Source organism: Clinocottus analis, unplaced genomic scaffold (genome assembly GCF_023055335.1).
Source record: "Clinocottus analis isolate CAN_PGR_092001 unplaced genomic scaffold, fCliAna1.0.p SCAF_8, whole genome shotgun sequence".
Taxonomy (NCBI): Eukaryota; Metazoa; Chordata; class Actinopteri; order Perciformes; family Cottidae; genus Clinocottus; species Clinocottus analis.
In genome coordinates, this window is record NW_027176240.1 from 22,192,690 (window position 1) to 22,205,793 (window position 13,104).

Here is a 13,104-nt window from a genome sequence, read left to right on the forward strand (position 1 = left end):
TGTTGTTATACCAAAAAATACTGTTTTAAAAGCTCTGGAGCTCTGGAGGAGTCCTTTTTGATGCACCTTGCTCACTCATGCTGGATGTTTATAGTTATGATCACAATATATTTTAAAAGGGATTATTATTTTACTGAACTAATACATACAATAATGGAGACTGGCCAGGTGCTGCTAGTTGCACTGATAAGCTCCGCCTACTAAATACCTGCCATCAACACAGAGAGCTAGAGCACACAGCAGGCTGCTTAAAGCAACAGGGCTTCACCCCTCCATAGAAACTGGCTCCCAACCCTGGAACCAGAGTTTAACTCATTAGACCTTATTTACTGTAACACCTGCAGGCCTTCACAAGTTACCCAATCTACTTCCAACATGGTGAAAAGAAATGTCTTGGACTCAGATCATAAGTTTTCCTGAACCCCCCCCAGTGTCCAGATTCATCATGAACCACTTTCAATGCAGATTCCCTGAATTTAGATGCCAACACTAGTTGAATAACGTGGTCTTCAATTCACTTTATTTTATTTTGTATCAGCCAGAATCACAAATGAGAAATTATCCTCAGAGGGCTTTACAACATGTAGACAAACAAAGTCCCGGTTCCAGAACCAGAGAAGAACTGAAGGAAAAATGTCCCGGGAATTACTGTCAGACCGGCCCACTAAATACACGGTTCATAAGAGACTAGAGAGCATTGAGAATATCTTCTAGTCTAGAGACTAGAGAGCATTGTGAATGTCTTCTAGTCTTCAAGTCTAGAGACTAGAGAGCATTGTGAATGTCTTCTAGTCTTCTAACAAGTCTAGAGATTAGAGAACATTGTGAATGTATTCTAGTCTTCTAACAGGTCTAGAGACTAGAGAACATTGTGAACTTATTCTAGTCTTCTAACAAGTCTAGAGACTAGAGAACATTGTGAATGTATTCTAGTCTTCTAACAAGTCTAGAGACTAGAGAACATTGTGAATGTATTCTAGTCTTCTAACAAGTTTAGAGACTAGAGAGCATTGTGAATGTCTTCTAGTCTTCAAGTCTAGAGACTAGAGAGCATTGTGAATGTCTTCTAGTCTTCAAGTCTAGAGACTAGAGAACATTGTGAATGTCTTCTAGTCTTCAAGTCTAGAGACTAGAGAACATTGTGAATGTCTTCTAGTCTTCAAGTCTAGAGACTAGAGAACATTGTGAATGTCTTCTAGTCTTCAAGTCTAGAGACTAGAGAGCATTGAGAATGTCTTCTAGTCTTCAAGTCTAGAGACTAGAGAACATTGTGAATGTCTTCTAGTCTTCAAGTCTAGAGACTAGAGAACATTGTGAATGTCTTCTAGTCTTCAAGTCTAGAGACTAGAGAACATTGTGAATGTCTTCAAGTCTTCAAGTCTAGAGACTAGAGAACATTGTGAATGTCTTCTAGTCTTCAAGTCTAGAGACTAGAGAGCATTGTGAATGTCTTCTAGTCTTCAAGTCTAGAGACTAGAGAACATTGTGAATGTCTTCTAGTCTTCTAACAAGTCTAGAGACTAGAGAACATTGTGAATGTCTTCTAGTCTAGTCTTTTAACAATTAAATATGATCAACTCTACACACACACGTTACTTGATTAAACTATATTACGAACTGTGTTGCATTAAAAAAATGCAGCGATTAATTGAACAGTTGATTCTTGCTGTGTACGTATATACATGCATATTAAACTGCCTGTAGTCTCTACTGTTGCTGACTTCACCAGGTGTATTTATTCATATTTATTAATTAATGTTATTTTAACGTTACTCTGCGTTTTTTTTTCATCATATAAGACTGTAAATAAGAATTAAAAGACCGTAAATAATAATATCTATTACTTTTATTTTGACATGAAAATAATCGTCTCTCTTTTCTCGTTCTTGGTTTCAGACCAAAAACGAGAAAACAGAAGTGGTTTTCCTGTTTTCCCGTTTTTGGTTTGAAACGGAAAACGAAGAAACGGTGTTTTTTCCATATTTCCGTATTTTTGAATGAACGATAAAACCAACGAACAAAACATACACGGACCCAACAACATGGAAACTGTCCCATGAGTGTATTTAGTGTTGAGGTGAATGAGCTGATTGTCATGATGAAGAGCAGTAATGTGTGATCTCTCCAGCAGGTGGTGCTGTTGGTGTGAAGGTGTGGACTCTGCTATGAGTCAGAGTGAGGACAGAGAGGAGGGAGTCCCTCCCTCTAAAAGCAGTCTGTGTGGGGAACATGACAGCCAGACCAGAGCTCAGAGGTGAGAGGACCATCTCTAACTGTCCAGGACTCTTCTCATGTCACAAAGTCTTTGACTCACTGACTCTGCTTCTACATGTGTGACCAGGATCCATCAGAGACCAGACTGTCCTGGACCTGGACCTGAACCTGAACCTGGACCCAGCTGTGTGTCCATGAAGAGTGATCGGTCTAAAGGTCGTCTGATTGACTTCAAAGATGGCTGCCGTTCCTCTGACCCAGAGTAAGTTCTTAAAACAGATGAAACAGATGACTAACTGTTCTGATTCTCAGTTATGAAACACAGAATTGGTCGTTCATCATTTACAGTGTTGTTTTCATGAAGATCAATCATGACAGAATCAATATATTTTACTAACTGCTCTGTAGCTGTTTGCATATGAATCATTAACTCTAAACAGTCTCTGGTGTTGGGCTGCAACTAACGATTATTTTAATAATCGATTCATCGGTCGATTATTTTTTCGATTCATCGATTCATCGGATGAAAAAAATAATAATTTTAAAGCATTAATTTGCAACCTTCTATTACAAAAACAGAACAGTACAAATTCAAAGTGCAACAAATATTAACAATAAAGAATTTATAAAAAACAAATAAAAATCAGAAAACTTAACAGGATTTGTCAGAACTTGTTCTCTACACTCACAGACATGCACACTCACAGACGCACACACTTACACACACACACTCACACACCTGCACAGACACACACACACACTCACACACACACACACACTCACACACACACTCACACACACAGAACTCAGAGAACTAGAGATGATATTCCAGAAGTAATCACTCAATGTATCAACGGATAACTTACGTATTGCACTTTACCTAAATAAAGGTTGTTCATTAGATATGGAACTACAAATCCCAGCAGCACTTCCTCTGCATGAAGCCTCATTATATCAGACTGTTGAACGCAGGTCTGTGTTCTGCTCCTCAGAGGAGATGTTTACTCGTTGCTTCTCTTGAAGCCTCCGCGGTATTTTAAAATGAAGACGTTATCTAACCCAACAGCTCAAACATGGGGAATGAAGGACGAGCTAGCGAGCTAACGACAACGGTTAGCCTAGCTGTTAAGTTATTGTACACGCAACGCGACTATGCAGCGACATAGAGAAGGTACAGCGCTGCAGAAGCTCCTGGACCTTCAGTCTGCGGCGCTCCGCTCCACTCAACTGTTATGTTCAATACTCAAACATCTCCGCGACTTATTGAGTGGCGTAATAATCGCGCGACACAACGAATCGATAATGAAATTTGTTGCCAACTTTTTTAATCGATTTTTATCGATTCGTTGTTGCAGCCCTACTCTGGTGCAAACACACTGTGAGTTTATTCCTCCTCTGAGTCGACCAGGAGATATTTTTTAGTTGTAGATTTTTTGAGACAGATGATGGAGTAAACCTACAAAAGTCTTCAGAACAGCTCCACAGTTCTGGGGACAAGCTGAAGTAGTCTGGGTCCTAGATCCAGAGTTTCAGGGACTACCTGTCATGGTTTAGGGAGCAGTTTCAGAAGACTGTATCAGATTCAGGGGTCTGTAGACTAGCTGCAGGGGTTCTGGGTCTACATTCAGAGGTCTGTAGACTAACTGCAGGGGTTCTGGGTCTACATTCAGAGGTCTGTAGACTAGCTGCAGTGGTTCTGGGTCTACATTTAGAGGTCTGTGGACTAGCTGCAGGGGTTCTGGGTCTATATTCAGAGGTCTGTAGACTAGCTGCAGGGGTTCTGGGTCTACATTTAGAGGTCTGTAGACTATCTGCAGGGGTTCTGGGTCTACGTTCAGAGGTCTGGGAACATAAATCTATGCAGACTAGTGGTAGATGTTTGGAACTACCTTCAGAGGTCTGGAAGCAGAGTGCAGTTTGATGAAGAGTCAGCAGTTTAAAAGAGTTTCCTGTTGGAGGGTTGTCCTCCATCATTACATTCATCATAACTATGACTGGCTCCCTGGCTCCAAGTTTTAGTTATTGTGTCTTATTGTAATGACGAGTTTGTTGAATAAGCAACAAATAAGTAACCATAAATAAGTTGTGTTGTCGTTGCCATTTAAGACCATTTATGTTTTAATGGGTAATGGTCAAACAAAACCAGTGAAAGCAGGTAATATGAATCCTATGTGTTCATTAAATCTCAGTGTTTCTATCAGGTCACAGCAGCAGAGAGAAAAGTCTCCTGAACCCAGCTGTGTGTCCATGAAGAGTGATCGGTCTAAAGGTGCTTTTATTAACTTCAGAGATGGACAACGTTCTTATGACCCAGAGTAAGTTCTTTAAACAGATGAAACAAGATGACTAACTGTCACACAGATGGTCGTCCTTCATCTGCAGTCTTTAGCATCTGGTCTATAAAATGATGAATCATGACACAACATCTTTAACTCATTGTTGTGTTTGTGTTGTAATATCATGAACAATAAACAGTCTGTGGTGCAGACACAATGTGAGCTGATGGTTCATGACTCCTCCACAGAGAGGACCAGGAGAGCTCAGAGGTTCCCAGAGGTCCGTCTGCCCAGCAGCATCAAACACACCTGGACTCCATATTCATGGTCTGTACCTGTACAACTACTTTTACATGTCTTCTGTTCACCATCATCTCCATGCTGCACTCTTTAGACCAGTGGGTTGTCAGTCTGTCCAACATGGATCTGATGTTTGCTTCCATGGTTTTAGTTTGTCATTCAGAGAATATTCTGTTCCAGCTGCTGGAGGAGAACATCCTCACTTTTGTGAAGGACGAGCTGAAGAAGATCCACAAGGTTCTGACTTCAGATTACCCAGAATACTTAGAGAGTCAGAGAGAGGATGAGGAGGTGTTGGATGGTGAGGATAAAGAGCAGAGGAGGAGGAGCAGAGAAGCATTTCAGAAGATCTCACTGCACTTCCTGAGGAGCATGAAGCAGGAGGAGCTGGCTGACTGTCTGCAGAGCAGTAAGAGGATTTCTCTAAAGATTTAACATGCTGGATGAATGGAACGTTTACTAATGTCTCAAGAGATGGACCAGAATATATTCATACTCATTCTTTGAGGAAATGAACTGTTAAAAATCTATTCTGATCTTCTTGTTGTTTGTTCATTCAGGACTTCCTGCTGGAGTTTGTCAGCGTAAACTCAAATCTAACCTGAAGAAGAAGTTCCAGTGTGTGTTTGAGGGGATCGCCAAAGCAGGAAACCCAACCCTTCTGAACCAGATCTACACAGAGCTCTACATCACAGAGGGAGGGACTGCAGAGGTCAACAATGAACATGAGGTCAGACAGATTGAAGCAGCATCCAGGAAACCACACAGACCAGAAACCACCATCAAACAAGAAGACTTCTTTAAAGCCTCACCTGGAGGAGAGGAACCAATCAGAACAGTGATGACAAAGGGAGTGGCTGGCATCGGGAAAACAGTCCTAACACAGAAGTTCACTCTGGACTGGGCTGAAGACAAAGCCAACCAGGACATCCAGTTCATGTTTCCCTTCACGTTCAGAGAGCTGAATGTGCTGAAAGAGAAGAAGTTCAGCTTGGTGGAACTTGTTCATCACTTCTTCTCTGAAACCAAAGAAGCAGGAATCTGCAGGTTTGAAGAGTTCCCGGTTGTGTTCATCTTTGACGGTCTGGATGAGTGTCGACTTCCTCTAAACTTCTGCAAGAATAAAGCCCTAACTGATGTCACAGAGTCCACCTCAGTGGATGTGCTACTGACAAACCTCATCAGGGGGAAGCTGCTTCCCTCTGCTCGCCTCTGGATAACCACACGACCTGCAGCAGCCTTTCAGATCCCTCCTCACTGTGTTGACCTGGTGACAGAGGTCAGAGGGTTCACTGACCCACAGAAGAAGGACTACTTCATGAAGAGGTTCAGAGATGAGGAGCAGGCCAGAAGGATCATCCCCCACATCGAGACCTCACGAAGCCTCCACATCATGTGTCACATCCCAGTCTTCTGCTGGATCACTGCTACAGTTCTGGAGGTCGTGTTGAAGACCACAGAGGGAGGAGAGCTGCCCAAGACCCTGACTGAGATGTACATCCACTTCCTGGTGGTTCAGGCCAAAGTGAAGAAGGTCAAGTTTGATGGAGGAGCTGAGACAGATCCACACTGGAGTCCAGAGAGCAGGAAGATGATCCAGTCTCTGGGAAAACTGGCTTTTGATCAGCTGCAGAAAGGGAACCTGATCTTCTATGAATCCGACCTGACAGAGTGTGGCATCGATATCAGAGCAGCCTCAGTGTACTCAGGAGTGTTCACACAGACCTTTAGAGAGGAGAGAGGACTGTACCAGGACAAGGTGTTCTGCTTCGTCCATCTGAGTGTTCAGGAGTTTCTGGCTGCTCTTCATGTCCATCTGACCTTCATCAACTCTGGTGTCAACCTGCTGGCAGAAGAACAAACAACCTCCCTGTTGTCTAAAGTCTTTAAAAAGAAACCTGAACCAAGACATCTCTGCCAGAGTGCTGTGGACAAGGCCTTACAGAGTCCTAATGGACACCTGGACTTGTTCCTCCGCTTCCTCCTGGGTCTTTCACTGGAGACCAATCAGACTCTCCTACGAGGTCTGCTGACACAGACCGGAAGTAGCTCACAGACCAATAAGAAAACAGTCCAGTACATCAAAGAGAAGATCAATGAGAATGAGTCTCCAGAGAAAAGCATCAATCTGTTCCACTGTCTGAATGAACTGAATGATGGTTCTCTAGTGGAGGAGATCCAACAGTCCCTGCGGTCAGGACGTCTCTCCATAGATGAACTGTCTCCTGCTCAGTGGTCAGCTCTGGGCTTCATCTTACTGTCATCAGGAGAAGATCTGGAGGTGTTTGACCTGAAGAAGTACTCTGCTTCAGAGGAGGCTCTTCTGAGGCTGCTGCCAGTGGTCAAAGCCTCCAACAAAGCTCTGTAAGTACAGAGAGAGTTAGATTCATAGATCATAACTTAAATACGCTGCTATCTTTTCTACTTATTCTTTATTTTTTCTTCCTCCTTGTCTCTTCAGACTGAGTGACTGTAACCTCTCAGAGAGAAGCTGTGAAGCTCTGTCCTCAGTCCTCAGCTCCCAGTCCTCCAGTCTGAGAGAGCTGGACCTGAGTAACAACAACCTGCAGGATTCAGGAGTGAAGCTGCTGTCTGCTGGACTGGAGAGTCCTCACTGCAGACTGGAGACTCTCAGGTCAGGATTCATCAACATGTTCAACCAATGGACACTCAAATCCTGATTTACATTCATGGATGAACTCGTATCCTCCTTCAGATTGTCTTAAGATGTGATATGTGTGTTATTGTGTGTTTGCAGGCTGTCTAGCTGTAACATCACAGAGGAAGGCTCTTCTTCTCTGACCTCAGCTCTGAGCTCCAACCCCTCCCATCTGAGAGAGCTGGACCTGAGCTACAATCATCCAGGAGACTCAGGAGTGAAGCTGCTGTCTGCTGGACTGGAGGATCCACACTGGAGACTGGAGACTCTCAGGTATGAAGAGGCTGCAGCCACAGAGCAGAGGCGGTTTTAACATAGAGACATAGGTAGGCGGCTGCTTGCGGCCCCCTACCAGTGGTCGTAGTAGAGGGGCCCCCAACCAACCTCAAAAAGAAAAAGAAAAAAAGAAAAGAAAAAAACTCTTATCATCATGCAGAATTCAAAAGCATGGTCAATTGTATTAATATTCTTAAGAAATACGTTGAAACGTTGAAGTGGTAGTTAAAATGTCCAGTCCATGGTTATCTGTCGTGTCCACACACCCCTAGTTTCACAATGAAATGCACTCGTCCGTAACGGTGCGCGGTGCCAAAGATAAACACACAGTGACAGGAGGACTGGAAATTACACAGAGACGATTCAGAAGAAGCAAGACAAGAACAAAAGCAAAAATGAAACAAAGTTATCCAAGCGGCTCAATCAAAATAAAGAAAAGAAAAGACACCGATAAATATTTAGGAACGCTGCCAAAGATGACACACTTTTTTACGGCTACTGGGGATACAGGCAGGAGCGCCGCGCAGACATTGGCCGCGTTTCCCAGATTCATTAAGACGCTCTTAAACGCTAAGAGCATCTTAGGAGCGTCTTAGGAGCGTCTTAGGAGCGTCTTAAGAGCGCTGTGAAAGAAGGACGTGTTTTCCAGAGTCGTTCTTAGCTTCAGACGCTCTTTCACTAAAAAGGAAACGTAAGTTCAGTCTGATCCACTCTTAACAGCCTTCTTAGCGACTAAACGCTCACTGCAGCCGCGTCAGGGAAAGTTATATCTGACATTCAAAGGAATACTAAAACCATGCGTCATGATGAATGTGCGCCCACAGCTGCAGAACACTGACACAAGAAAAATAATAGCATAAAAAGAAAAATAACGATATAAAAATAAAGAATTACCCCTGTGTTCCTGTAGCTACATGAATAAAATGAATCATCATTACTATCACTCATTACGTTTACACACACATTCAGCATCTGCATATGAGTTTACGTTAGCTATAAAAACATCAACAACCCTGTGGTATTCCACAGATATCAGGGAACTGACAGGTGTAACTGAACTCTGCTGAACCTCATCAAGAGAGGCTCCTCGTCTAAAGACGTTACTGAAGTCCACGTGAGAGACACCACGGCTGCAATACAGCATCACCTCTCTGCTAACCAACAGCGTCGCCCTGCGTGAAGCCAGATAGTTTACATAAATGCATGTGATGGTTTACATAAATGCATGTGATGGTTTACATAAATGCATGTGATGGTTTACATAAATGCATGTGAGCGTCAGCACTTCTCCACTCAATGTGCTGTCGCACCGGGCCGTCCAGTCCAAGTACCGGCTTCCCCGTGTGGAGATCCAACGCCTCGTCACGCTGGTGTCACCACACATCCAGAGGCCAACCCGCTGCAGTGTTGCCCTCAGCCTGGTCTTTACGCAGTGGGGAGCTTCCTGGAGGTGGTGGGGGACGGCACCGGCCTCAGCAAGACATCGGGTTCATGGAGTGTGGCAGCGTGACACCGATCCTCCTGCGCCATGCGGACACACATCAGAATGCCACCACACGGGACGAGGTCCACCAGGTCCACCGTGGATTTCATGCCATGGCTGAGATCCCCGGTGATTGGTGTCGTGGATGGCACACACACACACACACACACACACACACACACACACACACACACACACACACACACACACACACACACGCGCCCGTAGCATAAGTGCACCTGTGTGTGTGGACCACAGCGTGTTGTGTGTGATTCATGCTCTGATAAAGTGGTGGGTGATGGATTAATCTGGCATGGATTGATTTAGTTTCATCTCCACGGCGGTGGACAGCTCCCACTAAGAGCGTCTTAGGAAGCTTCTTTGTCGAGATCTTAAGAAGGCAGTTAAGAGCGCGTCTGGGAAACACTCGTATCTTAGCGCTCCTTCTTAGCCGAAGTCCTTAAGAACGATCAAAATCTGGGAAACGCAGCCATTGACGTTTTATAAATATTAATATCTTCGCGAAAATCCTTCACAGAGATATGGTTTCAAATCTGGTGGAATCAGTAGACCAGGGGTCCCCAAACTTTTTCCTGTGAGGGCCACATAACTTTTCTCTTCTCTGACGGGGGCCGGGGTCAGTTTGTAACAGAAAGAGTGAGACGATCGCAGGGATGCCTAAACGTAAACATTTATGGTTTTCCAGAAGGCCACACATAACCACACATCACCAAATATTAACCCTTTCTGGGTTCTTCACAGGAAAAAAAGTCCAGGAGACATTAACTTTCTGTTGTGCACAATCTTAACAGGTAAAAGTTCAGCTGAGGTGTCAGAGCAGAGTTTGTAGCTTCTAGCAGGCTTGTAGACGCCGCTGTTTGCAGCTCTCTCTCATCAACTTCCCTGTGAAAACCACAAAGCAGCCTGAGAAACCAAACTAAGTGATGCAGCACCTACACAGCACAATACATTTCACTACCAGTATGGTTGTGGAGATGGATTTAATCCCAGTAGATTTTATTCTAACTAGATTTGTTTCACTAACAAGGACCACGCTTCTCCTAACTGGTGTTGGTGGAAGGTTTATTATTCAGAACCATAGATTCTTGAGCTGGAGAAGGAAAAGGGATGTGATGAGGGGTAAGGGATGAGGGAAGGGAGTGAGGAATGAGGAAAGGGAGTGAGGGATGAGGAAAGGGAGTGAGGGATGAGGAAAGGGAGTGAGGGATGAGGGGTAAAGGATGAGGAGAAAGAGGCGGGTTGGTGCACCGGCTGAGGCGAGTGACCGTAGGTGGCGTCGGGGGAGTGGAGACTGTGGGTGGAGGCCGTCTCTTGGCAGCTCTGTAGTTCAGAGACCCCCCTTTATTCCTGAGGGGGGAGGGAGGGAGAGAGAGCGAGAGAGAGAGAGAGAGAGAGAGAGAGAGAGAGAGAGAGAGAGAGAGAGAGAGAGAGAGAGAGAGAGAGAGAGAGAGAGAGAGGGAAAGGGAGAGGGAGAGAGAGGGAGAGAGAGAGGTCTGTTCAGTTTCAAACCTGCTGAATTAAATAGTTCTCCCACTAACGATGTGTGTCATCTGTGTGTCTCATATCCATTTATGTTGTTATGGTTTATATGCAGATTATAATCTGATCATAACAATATGCAGACAACAGTTTATGAAACACAACTTGATAGTGTTTTATTGTAATGTAACAACATAGTTGATTAAAAAGATGATAATCATAAACATGAGTCAGGCTGAAGAGCATGATGAGCTGTCGTCATGGGCCAATCAGAAGAAGCTCCATGAAGTAACAGAGGATGAGCGGATGAATAATAAGTGGTCCATGTGAACATGAATCCCAAAGCTCTGTGATGAGAGTGATGTCATGTCCATGTTTCATGCTGCTCTGACCCCCCTCCTCCTTTCAGGGTGGAGCCTGCTGGAGTCCGATGGTTCAGACCAGGTCTGAGGAAGTGTAAGTGGGCTTTGAGTTTGATGAACACATTCAACCATCTGCACACTGTGACATCACTCATTCACATCTCTGATGTCATCATCAAAGTGTCACTAGATGAACAGATGATAGATTAATAACTGCAGCTGTATTGTGTCTTGTTCTCTCCATCAGATTCCTGTGAACTCACACTCGACACAAACACAGTGAACAAGAGACTCACACTGTCTGACAACAACAGGAAGGTGACACGTGTGATGGAGGAGGATCAGTCATATCCTGATCATCCAGACAGGTTTGACTGCTGGCCTCAGCTGCTGTGTAGAACTGGTCTGACTGGTCGCTGTTACTGGGAGGTCGAGTGGAGAGGAATAGTTTCTATATCAGTGAGTTACAGAGGAATCAGAAGGAGAGGAAACAGTAGAGACTGTTTGTTTGGAATGAATGATCAGTCCTGGAGTCTGGAGTGTTATGATGGTGTTTACTCTGTCTATCACAATCAGACAGAAACATTCATCACCTCCTCCTCCTCCTCCTCCTCCTCTGGTAGAGTAGCAGTGTATGTGGACTGTCCTGCTGGCTCTCTGTCCTTCTACAGAGTCTCCTCTGACACACTGATCCACCTCCACACCTTCAACACCACATTCACTGAACCTCTTTATCCTGGGTTCTGGTTCTGGTCCTCGTCTGGTTCCTCAGTGTCTCTGTGTTCTCTGGAGGATTGAGAGTCTCCTCCTGGTAGAGAAACCTTCTCTCTGCTGTCCAGATAGTTCCTCCTGTACAGGATGACACACAGCTGATGTTAGCTAGCAGCAACCTGGGCCCTGTTCCACGTACCTGGTTTACTGATATAGCTGGATAACTTCCAGGATAAGATGACGTAGATCAGGATTTTCGGTTCCACAAAGCCAGTTTAGATCACATGTAGTCATGATCATCTTCTGCTCGTCAGCAGAGAAAAGAGACCGTCTTTCTCTGAGTTTATTTGTCATTTTAGAAAGAGAACATCATGAATTTGGCGTTTGACTTTTCTCCCTTCTGAAGAGCAGCGGGCACGCACAGTTATCCTGAGAACTGACGTCTGGTTAGAATAAACGAGAGCGTTTGAGGGAGGATCCACCTTCAGGGAACCGACATATCCTGTAGTCAATCATCTCGTGAGGTTGAGCTGGATAACAGGACATTTGATCGTATTTGTGGAACCACGTACGTGGAACAGGGCCCTGATCTCTCAGTGGTTGTAAACAGCTGCAGCAGGTGAGGGGTACCTGCTGCTGGTCTTGAGACATTTGTTTGTGTGAAGAAAAACCTCCGAATGTCAAACGAGAGTCTTTCTGGATCAGATTCAGCTTCTGTGGAGAAATAATCACAACTTGTAAAGAGTTGTTTTGATTTGAACAAACTAAATTCATCTTCTTTGATCGTCGTGTAACAAATGAACAAACTTTGATAAGTGACGTTGAGATCAAATGAATCCTAGTTTTGGATGATTCTAGATCATAATTGACTTCTTGCATTATCCGTTGTTGTGACCTTTAACCTTGTTATTGTGAAAACAAATAAAACTGGTTTGTATTTTGTACTTTCCAACCAAAGTCCAGTCTTGCTCGTCTCTGAAATCGTCTCCATGAGGTGAGAGAGCTCTTCTCCTGCGGTAGGCTGACAGGAGTGAATGATTGTTCACTCCTGAAGGTTCCCAACCACACGGGTTCCTCCTCCAGTGGTGGCCCTTTAACACCTTTAAACAACGACCTGTTTAAGAGGAAATGAAGATGACACACAGGAAGAAATGAAAAGGTTTCAGGTCCAATAATTAAAAAATCACAAAGGTTGACTTTGATGAAGTGAAGCAGAACAAAGTTTCAGAGGGTTTAGAACAGAGAACATTCAGAGGACTCCAACATATGCTTTGGGGCACATTTGTGCGCATCTGTGACATTTTAATTTGTTCATGTACCAAA

General features: G+C 44.2%; 1 protein-coding gene across 1 annotated transcript; it reads left to right on the forward strand.

Annotated features, from left to right (window-relative positions):
• The first annotated feature begins 2,129 nt into the window (after nucleotides 1–2,129).
• On the forward strand, nucleotides 2,130–12,671 carry LOC137779612 (protein NLRC3-like). The gene is given in 10 exon segments (XM_068567652.1): nucleotides 2,130–2,254; nucleotides 2,342–2,476; nucleotides 4,416–4,529; nucleotides 4,739–4,817; nucleotides 4,971–5,199; nucleotides 5,351–7,154; nucleotides 7,252–7,425; nucleotides 7,549–7,722; nucleotides 11,118–11,164; nucleotides 11,318–12,671. Coding segments are annotated over 10 exon segments (3,441 nt in total). The 5' UTR covers nucleotides 2,130–2,165; the 3' UTR covers nucleotides 11,914–12,671.
• Nucleotides 12,672–13,104: the final 433 nt, after the last annotated feature.